This window comes from Trichosurus vulpecula, chromosome 1, assembly GCF_011100635.1.
Source record: "Trichosurus vulpecula isolate mTriVul1 chromosome 1, mTriVul1.pri, whole genome shotgun sequence".
Taxonomy (NCBI): domain Eukaryota; kingdom Metazoa; phylum Chordata; class Mammalia; order Diprotodontia; family Phalangeridae; genus Trichosurus; species Trichosurus vulpecula.
This window is the reverse complement of record NC_050573.1, coordinates 345,821,635-345,835,462: the sequence shown is the minus strand read 5'-3', so window position 1 is coordinate 345,835,462 and position 13,828 is coordinate 345,821,635. Positions and strand designations below refer to the sequence as shown.

The following is a 13,828-nucleotide window of genomic DNA, read 5'->3' as shown; positions in this document are numbered from 1 at the left end:
TTTCCTAAATTGCCATTAATAAAAAAGGAAAAAAAACACGTTAGTCTGTCTGCATTTAACACATCTAGAATACTGTATGTAAATAACATTGTCGTCTTTGTTAAAGGGAAAATCCATAACTTTTCTTGGCATAAACAATCTGGTAGGAACTGAAGTGGATGGGGCTTGTGAGGGGTAGTGAGGGGAAGAGGAGACAGACTGAGTAAGCTACATTTGACCTTTATATTTTGATAGGGTAAATTCTGATAATTCTCCTGTACTCTGAAGAGTTTTTTTAAGAGGAGAAATAGGGTGGCTGATATGAGTCCTAGACAGGAGACAGGTCGTTTTGGGAGGGGGAATCATACTTACAATTAATGTTAAGTAGGAAGTATCATATAGTGGAAAGAACCATGATTTAGGAGTCAGGACACCAGGATCCTAGACTCAGCTCTGTTATTCACTGGCTCTGAGAACTCAAGCAAACTGCTTAGCCTCTCTGGGATTCAGCTGATTCATCTGTTAAATTAAGGAGTCTGACCATCCCTCTCTAGCATCCTATGCATATCTAATGTTCTCTTTTGTGCTTCTGTTATCGGGGGATTCATCTGAAGCAACAAAGAGGATTTTATCAGTTAATTCAAAGTTCACAAAGGTTCATATAGTGTAATCTCAAAAAGCAAAAACAAACTGATCCTTATTTTGTGAATAAACTCAAATCCCATTAGCTCTCAGATTAGGATGGTTAATAAGATGGCTGGAAACACATGTTGTAAATTGGATACTATTAACCACCTTTGTTCTTATTGTTCAGCTTTGAATATTGCTGGAGGAAATAATGAATCTGGTCTACTACAAATTCATACACTCCAAAGTCTATTGAACTGCTGAATGTTTATCTCTCACTGACTCACCCTCATCCCCAACAATGGCCATTTCAAGCCATTCTTTTCTACCCTTCCCCCAGTTCCCCACTATAGCACTTATCCAATTTGTCTATGTTGTAACCAACCCCTTCTTAACTGGTTTCTAGCACCACCTTATTAAATGATCTCTCCCCTCTAATTTCCTCCTCATTACCAAACCTATTTGCTTTTCTATATACTCATATTTCTTGATTACTTTTGTGGCCTGTGACATAGCACCTTTATTGTCCCTTGGCTTCCATTACACTGAGTGGAATTACAACACGTTTCTTTCTAGCTCTTGGATTGTCCCTTCTCTGTCTCTTTAACTAACTGTTCCTCTTCAGATGATTTAAATGGGAATGTTCTTTGGGGTTCTCCTATAGGCACCTTTCTCTTCTGTCCTATCACCTTAAGTGATAACATCTATCTCCATGACTTCCATTATCACTGGTATCTACATAATAAGTAAATTGTTTTATCTTCTTACCCAAACTCTTCTCAGAGCTTCAGTTCCACAGTTCCTATTTCTACCTACCTCTACCTACATTTTCAGCTGGAATTTTAAACTCTGTATGTCTAAAACCGAAAACATCACCTTTTCTCTTCAATCTGCAAACTTCTCTTATTTCTGGCAATGTTAGCACTACACTCTCACTCTCACTCTCAGGACCATAACCTTAAAGATATCTTTAACAATTCCCTCTCTCCCATCCCACATGGCTAATTAATTGTTAGAATGTTATTTCTACCTTAGCCATATAACTCACATCTCTGTTCCATGCCCCTTACTCGATGCTAGTTCAGGCTTTTATCACTTCTTGTCTAGGCTGATGTAATAGCTTCCAAACTAGAATTTCTGACTCTAATAAGTGTCATTTTCTAATCCATTCTCTAATTGCTGGCTGAATAATCTTCCGACTGTTATGTCACCATTTTACATGAAAAACTTCAGAAATAACTTCAGATAAAGTAAAAGTTCTAGTTCTGGGATTCAAGGCCTTTCACAACTTGGATCCAACCTGCCTTCTTCAGTACTGGGACCAGAAGGTAGAAATAGATTTTGGCTTGATGTAAAGAAAGACTTTCTAACAATTAGAGATTTCCAAAAATAGAATAGGATGTCTTGAGGGGCAGTTGGTTCCCACTTACTAGAGATTTTAAAAGCAAAGGCTTGTGTGACCCTTGGTGGGGAGATTGTAAAAGGGATTATTATTTAGTTATGGGTTGGATTTGATGTGTTCTAAGGTTACTTCTAACTCTGACATGTTGTGACTCATGGATTTTACATTCTAGGCCAATTAGATTATTCTCGTCTATTCACTCTTTTCTCTCCCTCTGGGATCCTCATTCTTCGGCTCATAACCTGACCTATGTTTGGAATAGGTTCCCATTTCCAACTTTTGAAATTACTTCCTTCCCATAAGATCCAATACAGATGTCACCCCTCTCAAGAGAGCTTCATTTCTCTACTCCTTCCAAAGTAAATGAATTTCTACCTCCTCCCATTTATCATCACAATTTTAATAAACTTCAACTTTGTGGGTTTTTTTAGTCTCTCATATCTATGGGATATTATAGGTAGAAACAATATAAATAAAGAATGGATAGATTAAACAACTCATAGATAACCATATTTTTGATTCTGGGAAGAATCATTATCAATAACACAAGTTAACCCTTTTTATCTTCTATTTTTACACTTAACTTAATTCTAAGCTTAAAACTATAGCTCCCAAGAGAACTTTATGAATATAATGTTGTTCCATTTTTTAATAGTATGGATTACTAAAGGAGTCTACAGGGAACTTTGGAGATAAGAACCATAATTGAACCCATGGGAAAATGAGACAAGGGGCTCACTTTCTTTGTCACCACCAATCAATTGTAGAAAATTGCCACCATCTATCAGGAAAGCCCAAGAGATCTCCTGGAGTAAAAGCACCAATATCCCTCTCCCATTCCAAACCACTGGTCTTGAACATATCCAGCAAGGTATGACATGACAGTGCTACTGGCTCTGCCTTATCAGCAGTTGCTGCTACTGAAGATTCACTCACCACCAAAGTCCTTGGCAGAGTCAAATGGTTCAATATGGATATAATTATCAATAGAAAAAACAAAAATAATACTTCATCATTCCATTCGCTGTTGTATCCTAAGGGTAATGGAGCCTTTCCATCTCAAAACACCTTGAGAACAGGAACTGTCACATTTTTCTATTTTTAACCAGTGTTTGGCAGAGTGACCTGCTCCACCCCAACCCCTCAAAAGCCAACATCATAGCAGTTACCAAACCAGAGCTGCCTGGTTTTCTTTTAAGGCATATCTCTAGATGAAGACAAGCTAACAAAAGCATGTGAGCAACACTGTTCACAGAGCATGAAGTGGGCAGTAAGATAAGGAATCCATAAATTGATTTAGTAGAATTCAGATTTTCAAGGAAGGGTAAGACAAATAAGTTTGGGTACAATGGTTATTTGAGCTTAGGAAACAGTGAGATCTGCACACATTTAAGGAGTTCTGAAGGTGCCAGTGACTGTCCTGGTACTTACTGGACATGTTGAGATACTCTGCTCCCACTGGCTCATGCTCAAGCTCTCTTCCAAGGTTGTGCATTTCTTCATCACCACATCCCAGCCACAGTAAGGATCCTGAGCTCCAATACAAGCACTGCAAATACAAGCCCCAAAGGTCAACAAAAGGACAGTTTGGCCTGTTCCATGAAATACTAACTACATTTTTGGGCCTACTTGTCATGAGCAGGAAGAGGAACAGGAACAATAAAGGGTTATTTAAACACAAAAGTGTTGCAAAAATAATCAGTTGAACATTTATTTTGCATATTAGAGATGAAGGCTGGAAGGACAACTAATTACTAGATGAAAAAATCAAGCAGCCATTGCATTTACGAACATGTGACATCTACCACTATGTAGGGAAAGATGTGGGAGACTGAATAAATCATAAAAATTCACATTTTATATATTTGTATATTTTATGAGGCAAGTTCTTCACAAAAACTTTGTGAGACAGACAACGAAGTACTTCTTTTCTGATTTCATAGATGAGGCTGCTGAAGGCTAAAGAGTCGAATCCAATTTAATTGAAAATAAATCATGCTATATTGCCAATAAATCAAGGATATTAATAACATAATTGACTTAGAAGCTAGCAACACAAAATAAGCATGTGGCCAAGGTCACACTAACAGTACTTCAGGCAGTACTTATGTGAGTCCAAGTTCAATGCTACTTCTACCATACCACCAAATAATGTGGATGTTTCAGCTCGCATATGTTATCACAGCTACAGTCAGTATTTTGCAGTTTGCAGGAAATAAGCCTACCTTTTTTGAATTACAGGTAATTGGAGGATATTTATGAGATACAGCATAATCACAACTTATGTGTATATATATATAATATATATATATATACACATACATATATGTGTGTAACATATTTCCTTTTATTGAAATAGTGACTACTTTCAACAGGTGAGAGTCATTTCAATTTGTTGTATCTTTGTTTACTCATCCATAGAATGCTCCCATGGATAGATGATTACTTCCAGCTCTAGAATATAATACTTCTACAGGTGAATTTTTTTTTATAAATTTACAGATTCTTAAAATGTATTTTAAGTACAGTATAATAACCCCTTTCATGTATTATATGTATTCTGAAATATACAAATTGTTTTCCCTAAACTGTAAAATCATATTAGGCTGATTATAATGTGTGAATAATTCATTTAATCTCTGTCTAAATGAAAGATTTCACACACGAAATGGATATTTTGCATGAAGGTCCCTCATACTATTTACCAAAGGAGAGAAAGAAAAATAAGAGATGGACAGCAAGGTGAAGATAGATATAAAAAGAAGCAATGGCAAAGTGGTAGTTCAAGGCAGTCAGTATTCCCTTCCTTCAAACTATGACCACTAGGAAAGAATTTTTAAATTTTGGACTCTCGCCCATACCCAGGCTAGAGTTTTTCACAGAACAAGAAATACAAATAAACTGCTTCATAGACAATACATCCAAAGACTCCCCAGTTCAGTCAGACTGTTTTATTATGTAATTCAGTCTTGTGAGCAGGGACTCTATAGGTCTCTCCCACAATCAGGTGAAATAACATTGTAGAGTTCAATATAGAACCAGTCCCTCCTGGTATATGGCAGATAGCCCACAAAAATAGCACGCTGATTTGGTGAGAGAGACAAGGTCTTGTATAGAAGTGCTTTCTCTGGTTCCTTTTCATGTTAGCATTATGCCCTACATTTAAATAACTGAATACTATTAGTTGGGAAGGAGAGAGAGGAGCAATCATCAACACAATTTACAATTCTCATATCATGTCATTACTTAGAAATTATCATTCAGTAGTATTTATCCACTCTTGTACCTTAGAAAAACAACCCCTAAGGGGGAAAAACAATCTAAACTCAAGCCACAAAAGGAAAATGAAACAATATGTAAAAATATCTAGGAACTAAGAGGAAGACAGGGTGAGGAAGGTACTGCTGTGCAAGTATCCCCCTTCTTTCCCTAAAGGATTCAGAATATTTATTTTCACTAATCACTTTACTACAGAGAAAATTGCCACCAACTCCTTTTTATTTTTAAATGTTTAGGTCCCAAGTCATTACTAATGCAAATACAGTCCCTTTACCACATAAAAACTGGAATTCATTACAACATCATTCTATTTGCATTTGCAAAAGCTTCTCCAGTGTGACATATAGTGCTGCTTACAAAGTACTAGACTAGTCCGGCTTTGAGCTTACCTGGCAAGATTCCACTATGTAGACATGTATTGGACTCTCTGAATTAGAATATTTTGTGTTCAATTTCATGAATGCCATGAGGAAGCTCAAGATCAAGAAGAGAACTTAGAGGATATTGAGCCCAACCCCCTCATTTTATAGGTGAGGTCCAGGAAGATTGTGATTTGCCCAAGGTACAGGGTTAGAAGCATCACAAGTGAGATTTTGATCTCAGATCCTCTGACTCTGAAGCCAGGACTCTTTTCTGAGTACAATGCTTCCTCCAAAGATGTGATTTGATCTGGTACATTTTTGCATTATCCCTGTTTTACCTCCCTAGGAAAATCACATTAGATCTGGCAGGATATAATATGCCAGCTAGGTGGATAGGCCTGAAGTCAAGAAGACTCATCTTCCTGAGATCAAATCTGACATCAAATATTTACTAGCTATGTGACCCTGGGCAAGTCATTTAATTGTTTGTCTTAGTTTCCTCAACTGTAAAACGAGCTGGAGAAGGAACTAGCAAACTATTCCGGTATCTTTGCCAAGAAAACCCAAAATGTGATCACAAAAAGGCAGACAATGACTGAAACACTGAACAACAATAATTTAGGATGCTGCTTCCAGAGTAAAGGATCTGTACATTATTGATTTAATGACCTGCCTACACCATATAGCAGGATTCTTGTCATATAAGTTTTCTCAAATGGTCAGCCTCCATATGAATGTTGGGATAAACACAATAAGGCTATATTTAAAGAGCTATGAAGAGTCATGTGAATCAATTTTCATTCATTGATTATAAGATAGCTGGTAGCAAGAATAAAACTCCCCCAGAAAAATAGGAAACAAAATCTTCAAACTCATTTCACTTTCTGCCATATCTTACTCTACATTCCCCTACAGTTTGAATGGCTTTCAACAGCACTGAAACAGCATTTTAGTGTTAACTATGGAAATATTTTATAGTATTTTTAATGAATGATTGCCTGCAATAACATTGCTTTCTTTCTATAATGCCAATTATTCTTCAGAATGTTCTTAACTTTCCATTTAAAGAAAAATAAATTGAATTTTTCTTTCTGCCAGGTATGTGTATATAAAGTATATGTTTGTATATGTATATACCATCTATATATTATATAGAATGCATGTATGTATCTTAAAGTGATGAAAATGTGTTTCGGTGGTAGTAAAGTAATTTTAATCTATTTTATTATTTATGATAAAGTACCTGGTTATTGCCATCTTCCATCATATTATTTTTGGAAGCCAGGACATTTCTACAATGAAATGTGGAAAATTATGGCTTTCTTGACAGTCCTGTCATGGGATTCATAGATATAACTTCTCTTTGTACCATTTTCATATTTACATAGAAATTTAAAATATCTTTTTAGTGGGAATTCCCAAGGATTCTCTAATTTAATATGATATTCTGGTGAACATTGGAAACATCTGAGTAGAGAGGGTGTTTTTAGTTGGAAATTCTCTGTGGGTTGAATTTTAAAGTAGAAATTTTGCTGATATGTGTCTATGGATTTTGTTTATATCTTTTAAATTACAAAATTCTGTTGTTTGTGAATCTAATAAATTATTTGAGTGAAGTAAATGAACAGACAAAACAAAGATACATACTTTCATCTGGATTTTCACACTATTTCTGCAAATCTGAAAATAATTACAGATTCATTCTCCATCCATGCTTTGGGTGGGGAATATCAGCAGAAATCCTAGTAGGAATATCCACATTGATAAGATCACAGACCTATTGATATACTAAGAATATTAGAGTACAAATTCATCTCCATTGATCCCAAGGAATGCCTGCTCAGGAGCTGACTTTAGCGTAATTTTCATTTGTTTTTGTCATGAATGTTATACAGCAGAAATTGTAAGTGTTGAATATATTAACACAATTGTTAAACAATGTTTAACACACATTTGTTAAACAATGACTGGTTAAGGATTTGTTTTTTTCATAAGGTTATACTCTGGTCTCTGTCACTGTTATGAAATTGTTTTAAAAGTAAAGTGCCTTTTAATCAGTCAGCCAGTCAACAAGCTTTTGTTAAAAGCTGTGCTAAGTGCTATGGATAAGGGGAGAGAGGGAGAGAGAGAGAGAGAGAGAGAGAGAGAGAGAGGGGCAAAAACACTCCATGTCCTCAAAAAAGCTCACTTTTTAATGTAGGAGACATCTTGTATATAACTAAGTACATACACGACATCTAGAGAGTAGATGAAAATGAAATATAACCAAGGAAGGAACTAGCATAGCAGCTCTGAGGGAAGGGGCAAAGACTAAAAAGGCCTCCTGAATTAGGTGAGATTTGAGCAGTCTTAAAGGAAGCCAGAGAAACAAAAAGATAAAGATGAAGAGAGGGATGATTTGAGGAGCTTTAAATGACAAAGAGGCAGCTTTATATTCAATCTGAGAATTAATAAAGAGCCCTGAAAATTTATTGAGCAAGGGGGTTTGGCATGGACAGAACTATGCTCGTATATAATAAGTGTACCAAAAATTGTTGCGGCGAATGAATTGATGAATGAAAAGCAGATATTATAAAAATTTCTGTGTTTTCAGTCCTTTTAATATAATGTAATAAGCAAGTATATAACTAAGTAGCCCACAGAAAGATCCACACAAGCTGGCAGTTTGAAAGTTAGCAGGATGGAATGTTTCCCCGCTGGTCGGCTCTTTCAGTACTTTCATTAAATTATAATCAAGAAACACAGGAAATGGTCTGAGTCATTTGATTTAAAGTAGATTCAGAATAAATACAGCATTCTCCTTCTACATATCAATGCCATTACAGACATCATTCAGAAAATGTGCTGTGGAAAACCAAATGGAACAGGTGCCATATGGAGGCATGCTGGTTGACTGACTATACCCAGCCTATACATTACAATGAATTTAAGCTTTTCAGAGAAAAAAAATCAGATATATTCAAGTTACATTGGGACACTTGAAGTGTTTACATTTGTTTTTTGTTTGTTTGCTTAATCTAAATTTCATTTTAGGAATATCTTCACTGTAAGTCAAATGCTTATAGAAAAAAAAAATTATTTGTTTGGCACCTGGTGCCAGAATAAAGACAATACAGAAAGAAGGAAGGAAGAAGAGAAGAATAAGGGAGAAAGGAAGGGAAGTAGAAAGAGAGGGAGGGAAGGAAGGGAGATACAAAGAGGAGGGCCTTGAGTCCATGTCACATGAGGATAGTTCGACAGAAATTAGGATGTTTATCCTGGAGAAGGAAAGACTAGGGAAGGGGAGGGTGAATTAAAAAAAAAAAACTGTCATGTGGGAGAGGGAAGAGCTGAAATTTGCAGAGGTATGATTAAACTTGATTTTAGGGGATAAAAATTTCTATCCATTAGAACTGTATAAAAGTAAATAGAACTGTTATGGGTTACCCCCTACTTGGAGGTCTTCAAACAGAGAGATGATCACTTACTGGAAAGGTTATAGTGGGAACTGATCTAGGTTAAGAAGTAGAATAAATCATCTCTAATTTCAACTGTATAATTCTGTAAAGTATCATGTGCCTCATATAATGTATGATGTTCCTGATTGGACTATTGTAAATGCATTTATTTCTCTATGGTAAAATCCATAATTTTGAAGTTTTAATTATTGAAATTAGGGGACAAAAATTAGCATGACTTCACTCCTAGAGCTCAACTCTCTGGGCTTTTCCCATCTCCTTGCACTCAACAGCCTTGTTCTCCATTCCAACCTTTCAGCCCTATCCTGCCCCCTTTCCAGTTTTTCCCTCTGTGTCCTCTTTCCCAAGTCTCCTTAGAATGTAAGCTCTTTGAAATAGTTATTTTCTTGATTGGTGGTATTTCAATCCCCAGCACTTAGTGCGATGCTTGGCATATCATAAACAATAAATACCTCATTTATCTAATAAATGCATTATCTATCTAAATTTGTGAACTAGAAATGCTAGCGTTACTTAAATGATATTGACAAATCTAGAACAGACCCTGTTTGCTTCATGTAGTTTGTTTTATCTCTTTGAATAGAGCAAGAGATTAATCAATTCAAAGAACTGTAAATATGGGAACCACCAGCTATTTTCCCCCTCCCACTTTCCATTGGTAGGAAGCATATGTAAGAGGATAAAACTCCACTGTCAGGATGGCACTTCCCAAGGGTGAGCCAGGAGAGTTAAACATGTTTGGGACTGCAGAGCTCTCATCCACATGATGGAAATTCCCTCTTCCCAGGCACTGTTACAGATATGATCTTGACTTATTGGAGTGACATTGACCTCATCCTTCTTGAGCAAAGTAGGGCTTATCATGCATTATAAGGGTGAATGCCCAGGATAATCATTCAAAGTGGCTATGTGGCTGGTCATAGTACAGTTGTGGGATTGTTCCCCCCATCATGTAGAAATGAGAAAATAAATGAGATGTATGGAGCATTTTTTAAACAAGTATAACAACAGCGCAGAAAATGCTGACTGCTCTATTTATAAAGCCACAGTTTCACGGCAATTCTACTCCTGGCTACTAACAAGAACATTTTACAAATATTCAATACAAAAAGCACTTATTAAGCTCTTAGTAAGGGCAAGTCTCAATCTCAATTTGTCTTAGTTTCCTTATTTATAAAATGGGGATAATAATTATATTGATCTCACAGACTTGTTTTGAAGATTAAATGAGATAATTGTAAAGACCTTAGTGCATTGCCTACCACATTAAAAGGGCTATTTAAAAGTTAGCTATTATTCTTACAGATATAAGCCACTGTACTAGACACCAGACATACAGGAATAAGCTCACCTTTTCTATATAACAGACACGCTCAAACCACACTTGTAGGAGCCACACCTTGTGAGGGATAGTAAGAGACTACACAATTGCTAGAAGGGAAAAAAAATGGGATGCTAGAAGGGTGTGAGAGCACATCAGCAGGGGCTTGTGGGATTGATTAGCTGATAGTGTTTGGCTTAGAGAGAAAATGTTTGTTTGTATTATTCTTTTGAGGGAGATGGAAGGGGTGGAGTAGAGATTGTAAAGTTCACTGTTTGAAAGGCTGGCATCTGAAAGAGGGTTTCAATTCCTTTTGCTTGGTCCCAAAGGAGAGAAGTAAGAATAATGAGTGCAAGTTGCTGAGAGTTAGTTTTTGACTGTGTCTAAGAAAGACTTGTTAAACAATTTGTGTACAAATGAGCTGTCTTAGAAGGCTGTATTTTCAAGGAGAGTCAGGATGGATACTTAATAAGAATCTTCTAGAAAGGATTCTTGTTCAATTACTGATTGGACTACATGACCTCTTGGGAGTCAATGGCCCCTCCATTTCCCTAAGTTCGATACCCTACCTATATAGAAGACAGAGTGATCCAAGGTAAAGAATGTAGATATTTTACAAACTAAAATGTAGTTTGGGTTTTAAATGAACCTAGGGTCCCAAAATACTTTTGTTTTGTATGGTCTATTATGTGGAATCATCACTATAGAGCCCTGAAACACACTCAAATATAACTCAGGATACTAGTTTTTATATTTAATTTTCAGGAGATATAAATAATGTCACAAAATTAGGCCAATATACAAAATCCCTAATATATGAGTCCCTGAGCTTAGACGGTAAATGTCACAAAATCAACCCAGTTGCTATCTCAGATTCCAATTTATCAGAAGGAAAGCAAATTAGCATTGGTGATCCTGCCATAAACATGTTATATACACAATTAGGAAAGTGATTTTACCTTTCTGATCCTCAGTTTATCCAGCTATAAAATTAAAGAAGGTAACATCAAGTGAAACCACTTCCCACTTCAGGCTGCTCAAACCCCACTCTCAATCTTCCTGCCAAGGTACCCTTCCCTTTTTTCTCCTGACCAGTTGCTGATTCCTGTCCTTGAAATCCCTATACTTGTCAGAGGGATTCTAGAATCCTTATTCTACTATGACGCATATTTCTACTACTGCTGTCTTAATGGTACTGGGGTAGTCTGCTAAAAATTCCTTGCATTTCAGGGCCAACACACGAATGCATCTTAGTCTCTTGAGCCCTGCCAAGGGAGGAACTGCAGAGGAATCTTTAGGACTTCCATGTCTTTCCATCCATGATGCAAGTAGATTTTTCTATGTATTTTGTCTTCAATTAGAGTGTGAGTTCCTTGAGAGAAGAAATTCTCCACTTTTCATATTGGCATCCCCAGTGCTTAACATAATGCTTGGTAGAGAGTAGCTATTAAATAAATGGTTTCTCATTCATTTAAGGAGGTTGGACTAGTCACAGGGGTAGGGAATCTGTGGCCTTGAGGTTACATATGACCCTCTAGGTTCTCAGGTGTAGCCCTTTGACTGAATCCACACTTCACAGAACAAATCCCCTTAATAAAAAGCATTCTTCTGTAAAACTTGTACTCAGTCAAAAGGCTGCATCCAAGACTTAGAAGGCCCCAAGTGGCCTCAAGGCTCCAGGTTTCTCACCTGCAGGAGGGCCATGGATATTTTGCTACTCCAATATTTTACAGTTTCCTGGAAAATAAAACCCCCCTGGATTTACAATTCAAATTGGTAAACTTGTTTGCCAAAAGAAAAGGAAAAAAATAACCTCTTAAATTTCAGGCTTTTTTTTTTCTAATAACCATAATTTGGATTACTTCTATTACTTCCAGAAAAAAAAATGCTAGATAAAAAGCAATAAACACAAGTCACCCACCAGGATATAATCTACAAAATAGCTAATGAGGTTGTTCTAACAAGCAGGACCCAGCTTGAAATGTCTGCCCCTCCAGGTGTTTATTGACTGGTCAGTGAGAGAACACTACCACTAGCTGGGAACATGGTAAGTGCGGCAGTCACTGTTTTTTTTAACGATCAGACCACATCTGTATTATTATATTCAGTTCTGGGCTGCCAATAATTTTACACTATACACTAATGTCTGAAGCTCATCCAGACGAGGTTACCAAAGTGGAGGGGGCTGGGGGAGAGGAACAGAGCTGTATGGTACATAAGGAGGATTTGGAAGAGTTAGTATGTTTAGACTGAAAACGGTAAGAATGCACTGTCATGCAGAAAAAGGTGACTGGAGATTAAAACCAGAATCAATGGATAGGTAGAGGTTACAGGGCAGTTGGTCTAGTCTTAATAGAAGAAAGTGCATCCACCCTAAAATTGGAACTGTCCAAAAATGAAAGATAAGCAAATAAGCACTGTGGCAAAATGGAACCCTTTTGTTTTGAATCAGAAGGTCAGAAGGCAAGGATTTGAGACCCAGCTCTGAAACTGTTCAACAGTTAACAAATACCTTCTCTGAATCTCAGTTTCCTTGTATTTAAAATCAGAGCAATAATACATACACTATCTAATAGGGGTGTGGTGAGGAAATGTTAATAACCTAAAAGTTCTATACAAACGTAGTATTATATGTATTAATAAAGATAATAGTTCATGCAAAAAAATGAACAGATTTATGGACTTGAAATCAGAAGACCTGAGTCCTCTAATAGCCCTAGTTTCTGCATCTATAAAATAAGGATAATAATAATAGCATTTTCTTGGTAGAGATGTTTTGAGGATGAACTAAGATATTGTATTTAAAGTGTTCTGCTAACTCTTCAGCACTATATGTTAGCCAAATGTACTTTTGTAAGTAAGAGACCCCAGTCTCTAGGGCTTCTCTTTACTATTCCAGCCTTGACTGAGCCCTGCAATGTTGAAGAAGACTAGTAAGCCTAACTGCCAACTAATTGAAGAAAGAACCCCAGCATTTGTCAAGCCCAGCTGATTTTGCCTCCATAACATCACTGGGATCTTTTTCCTTCCAAACACGTGCACAGTCACTAGTTTAAGCCCCGACCAACTCTTGACTAGACTATGCCATGCGTGATCATTGATCTTGCCTTAGTCCTTCTTTCTCCAGTCTTTTTGTTTTGTTTTGTTTTTTGGCAGGGCAATTGGGGTTAAATGACTTGCCCAAGGCCACACAGCTAGTACATGCGTCAAGTGTCTGAGACCAGATTTGAACTCAGGTCCTCCTGACTCCAGGGCTGGTGCTCTACTCACTGCGCCACCTAGCTGCCCCTCCAGTCCATCTTTGACGTAGTTACTGAAGTGGTTTTCCTAAAGCAGAGATGTGATATCAGTCCCCTGTTCGATAAGCTTCACTGACTCCCTATTGCCTCTCGAATGGAAT

General features: G+C 36.9%; 1 protein-coding gene across 1 annotated transcript in view; it reads right to left on the bottom strand.

Moving 5' to 3' along the window:
* SEMA5A (semaphorin 5A) overlaps positions 1-13,828 on the bottom strand; it is a 464,624-nt gene that overhangs the window by 131,278 nt on the left and 319,518 nt on the right. The window contains exon 11 of the mRNA XM_036757261.1: positions 3,440-3,557. Within this exon, the coding sequence (XP_036613156.1) occupies positions 3,440-3,557 (118 nt within the window). The remainder of the gene's footprint in view (positions 1-3,439; positions 3,558-13,828) is intronic.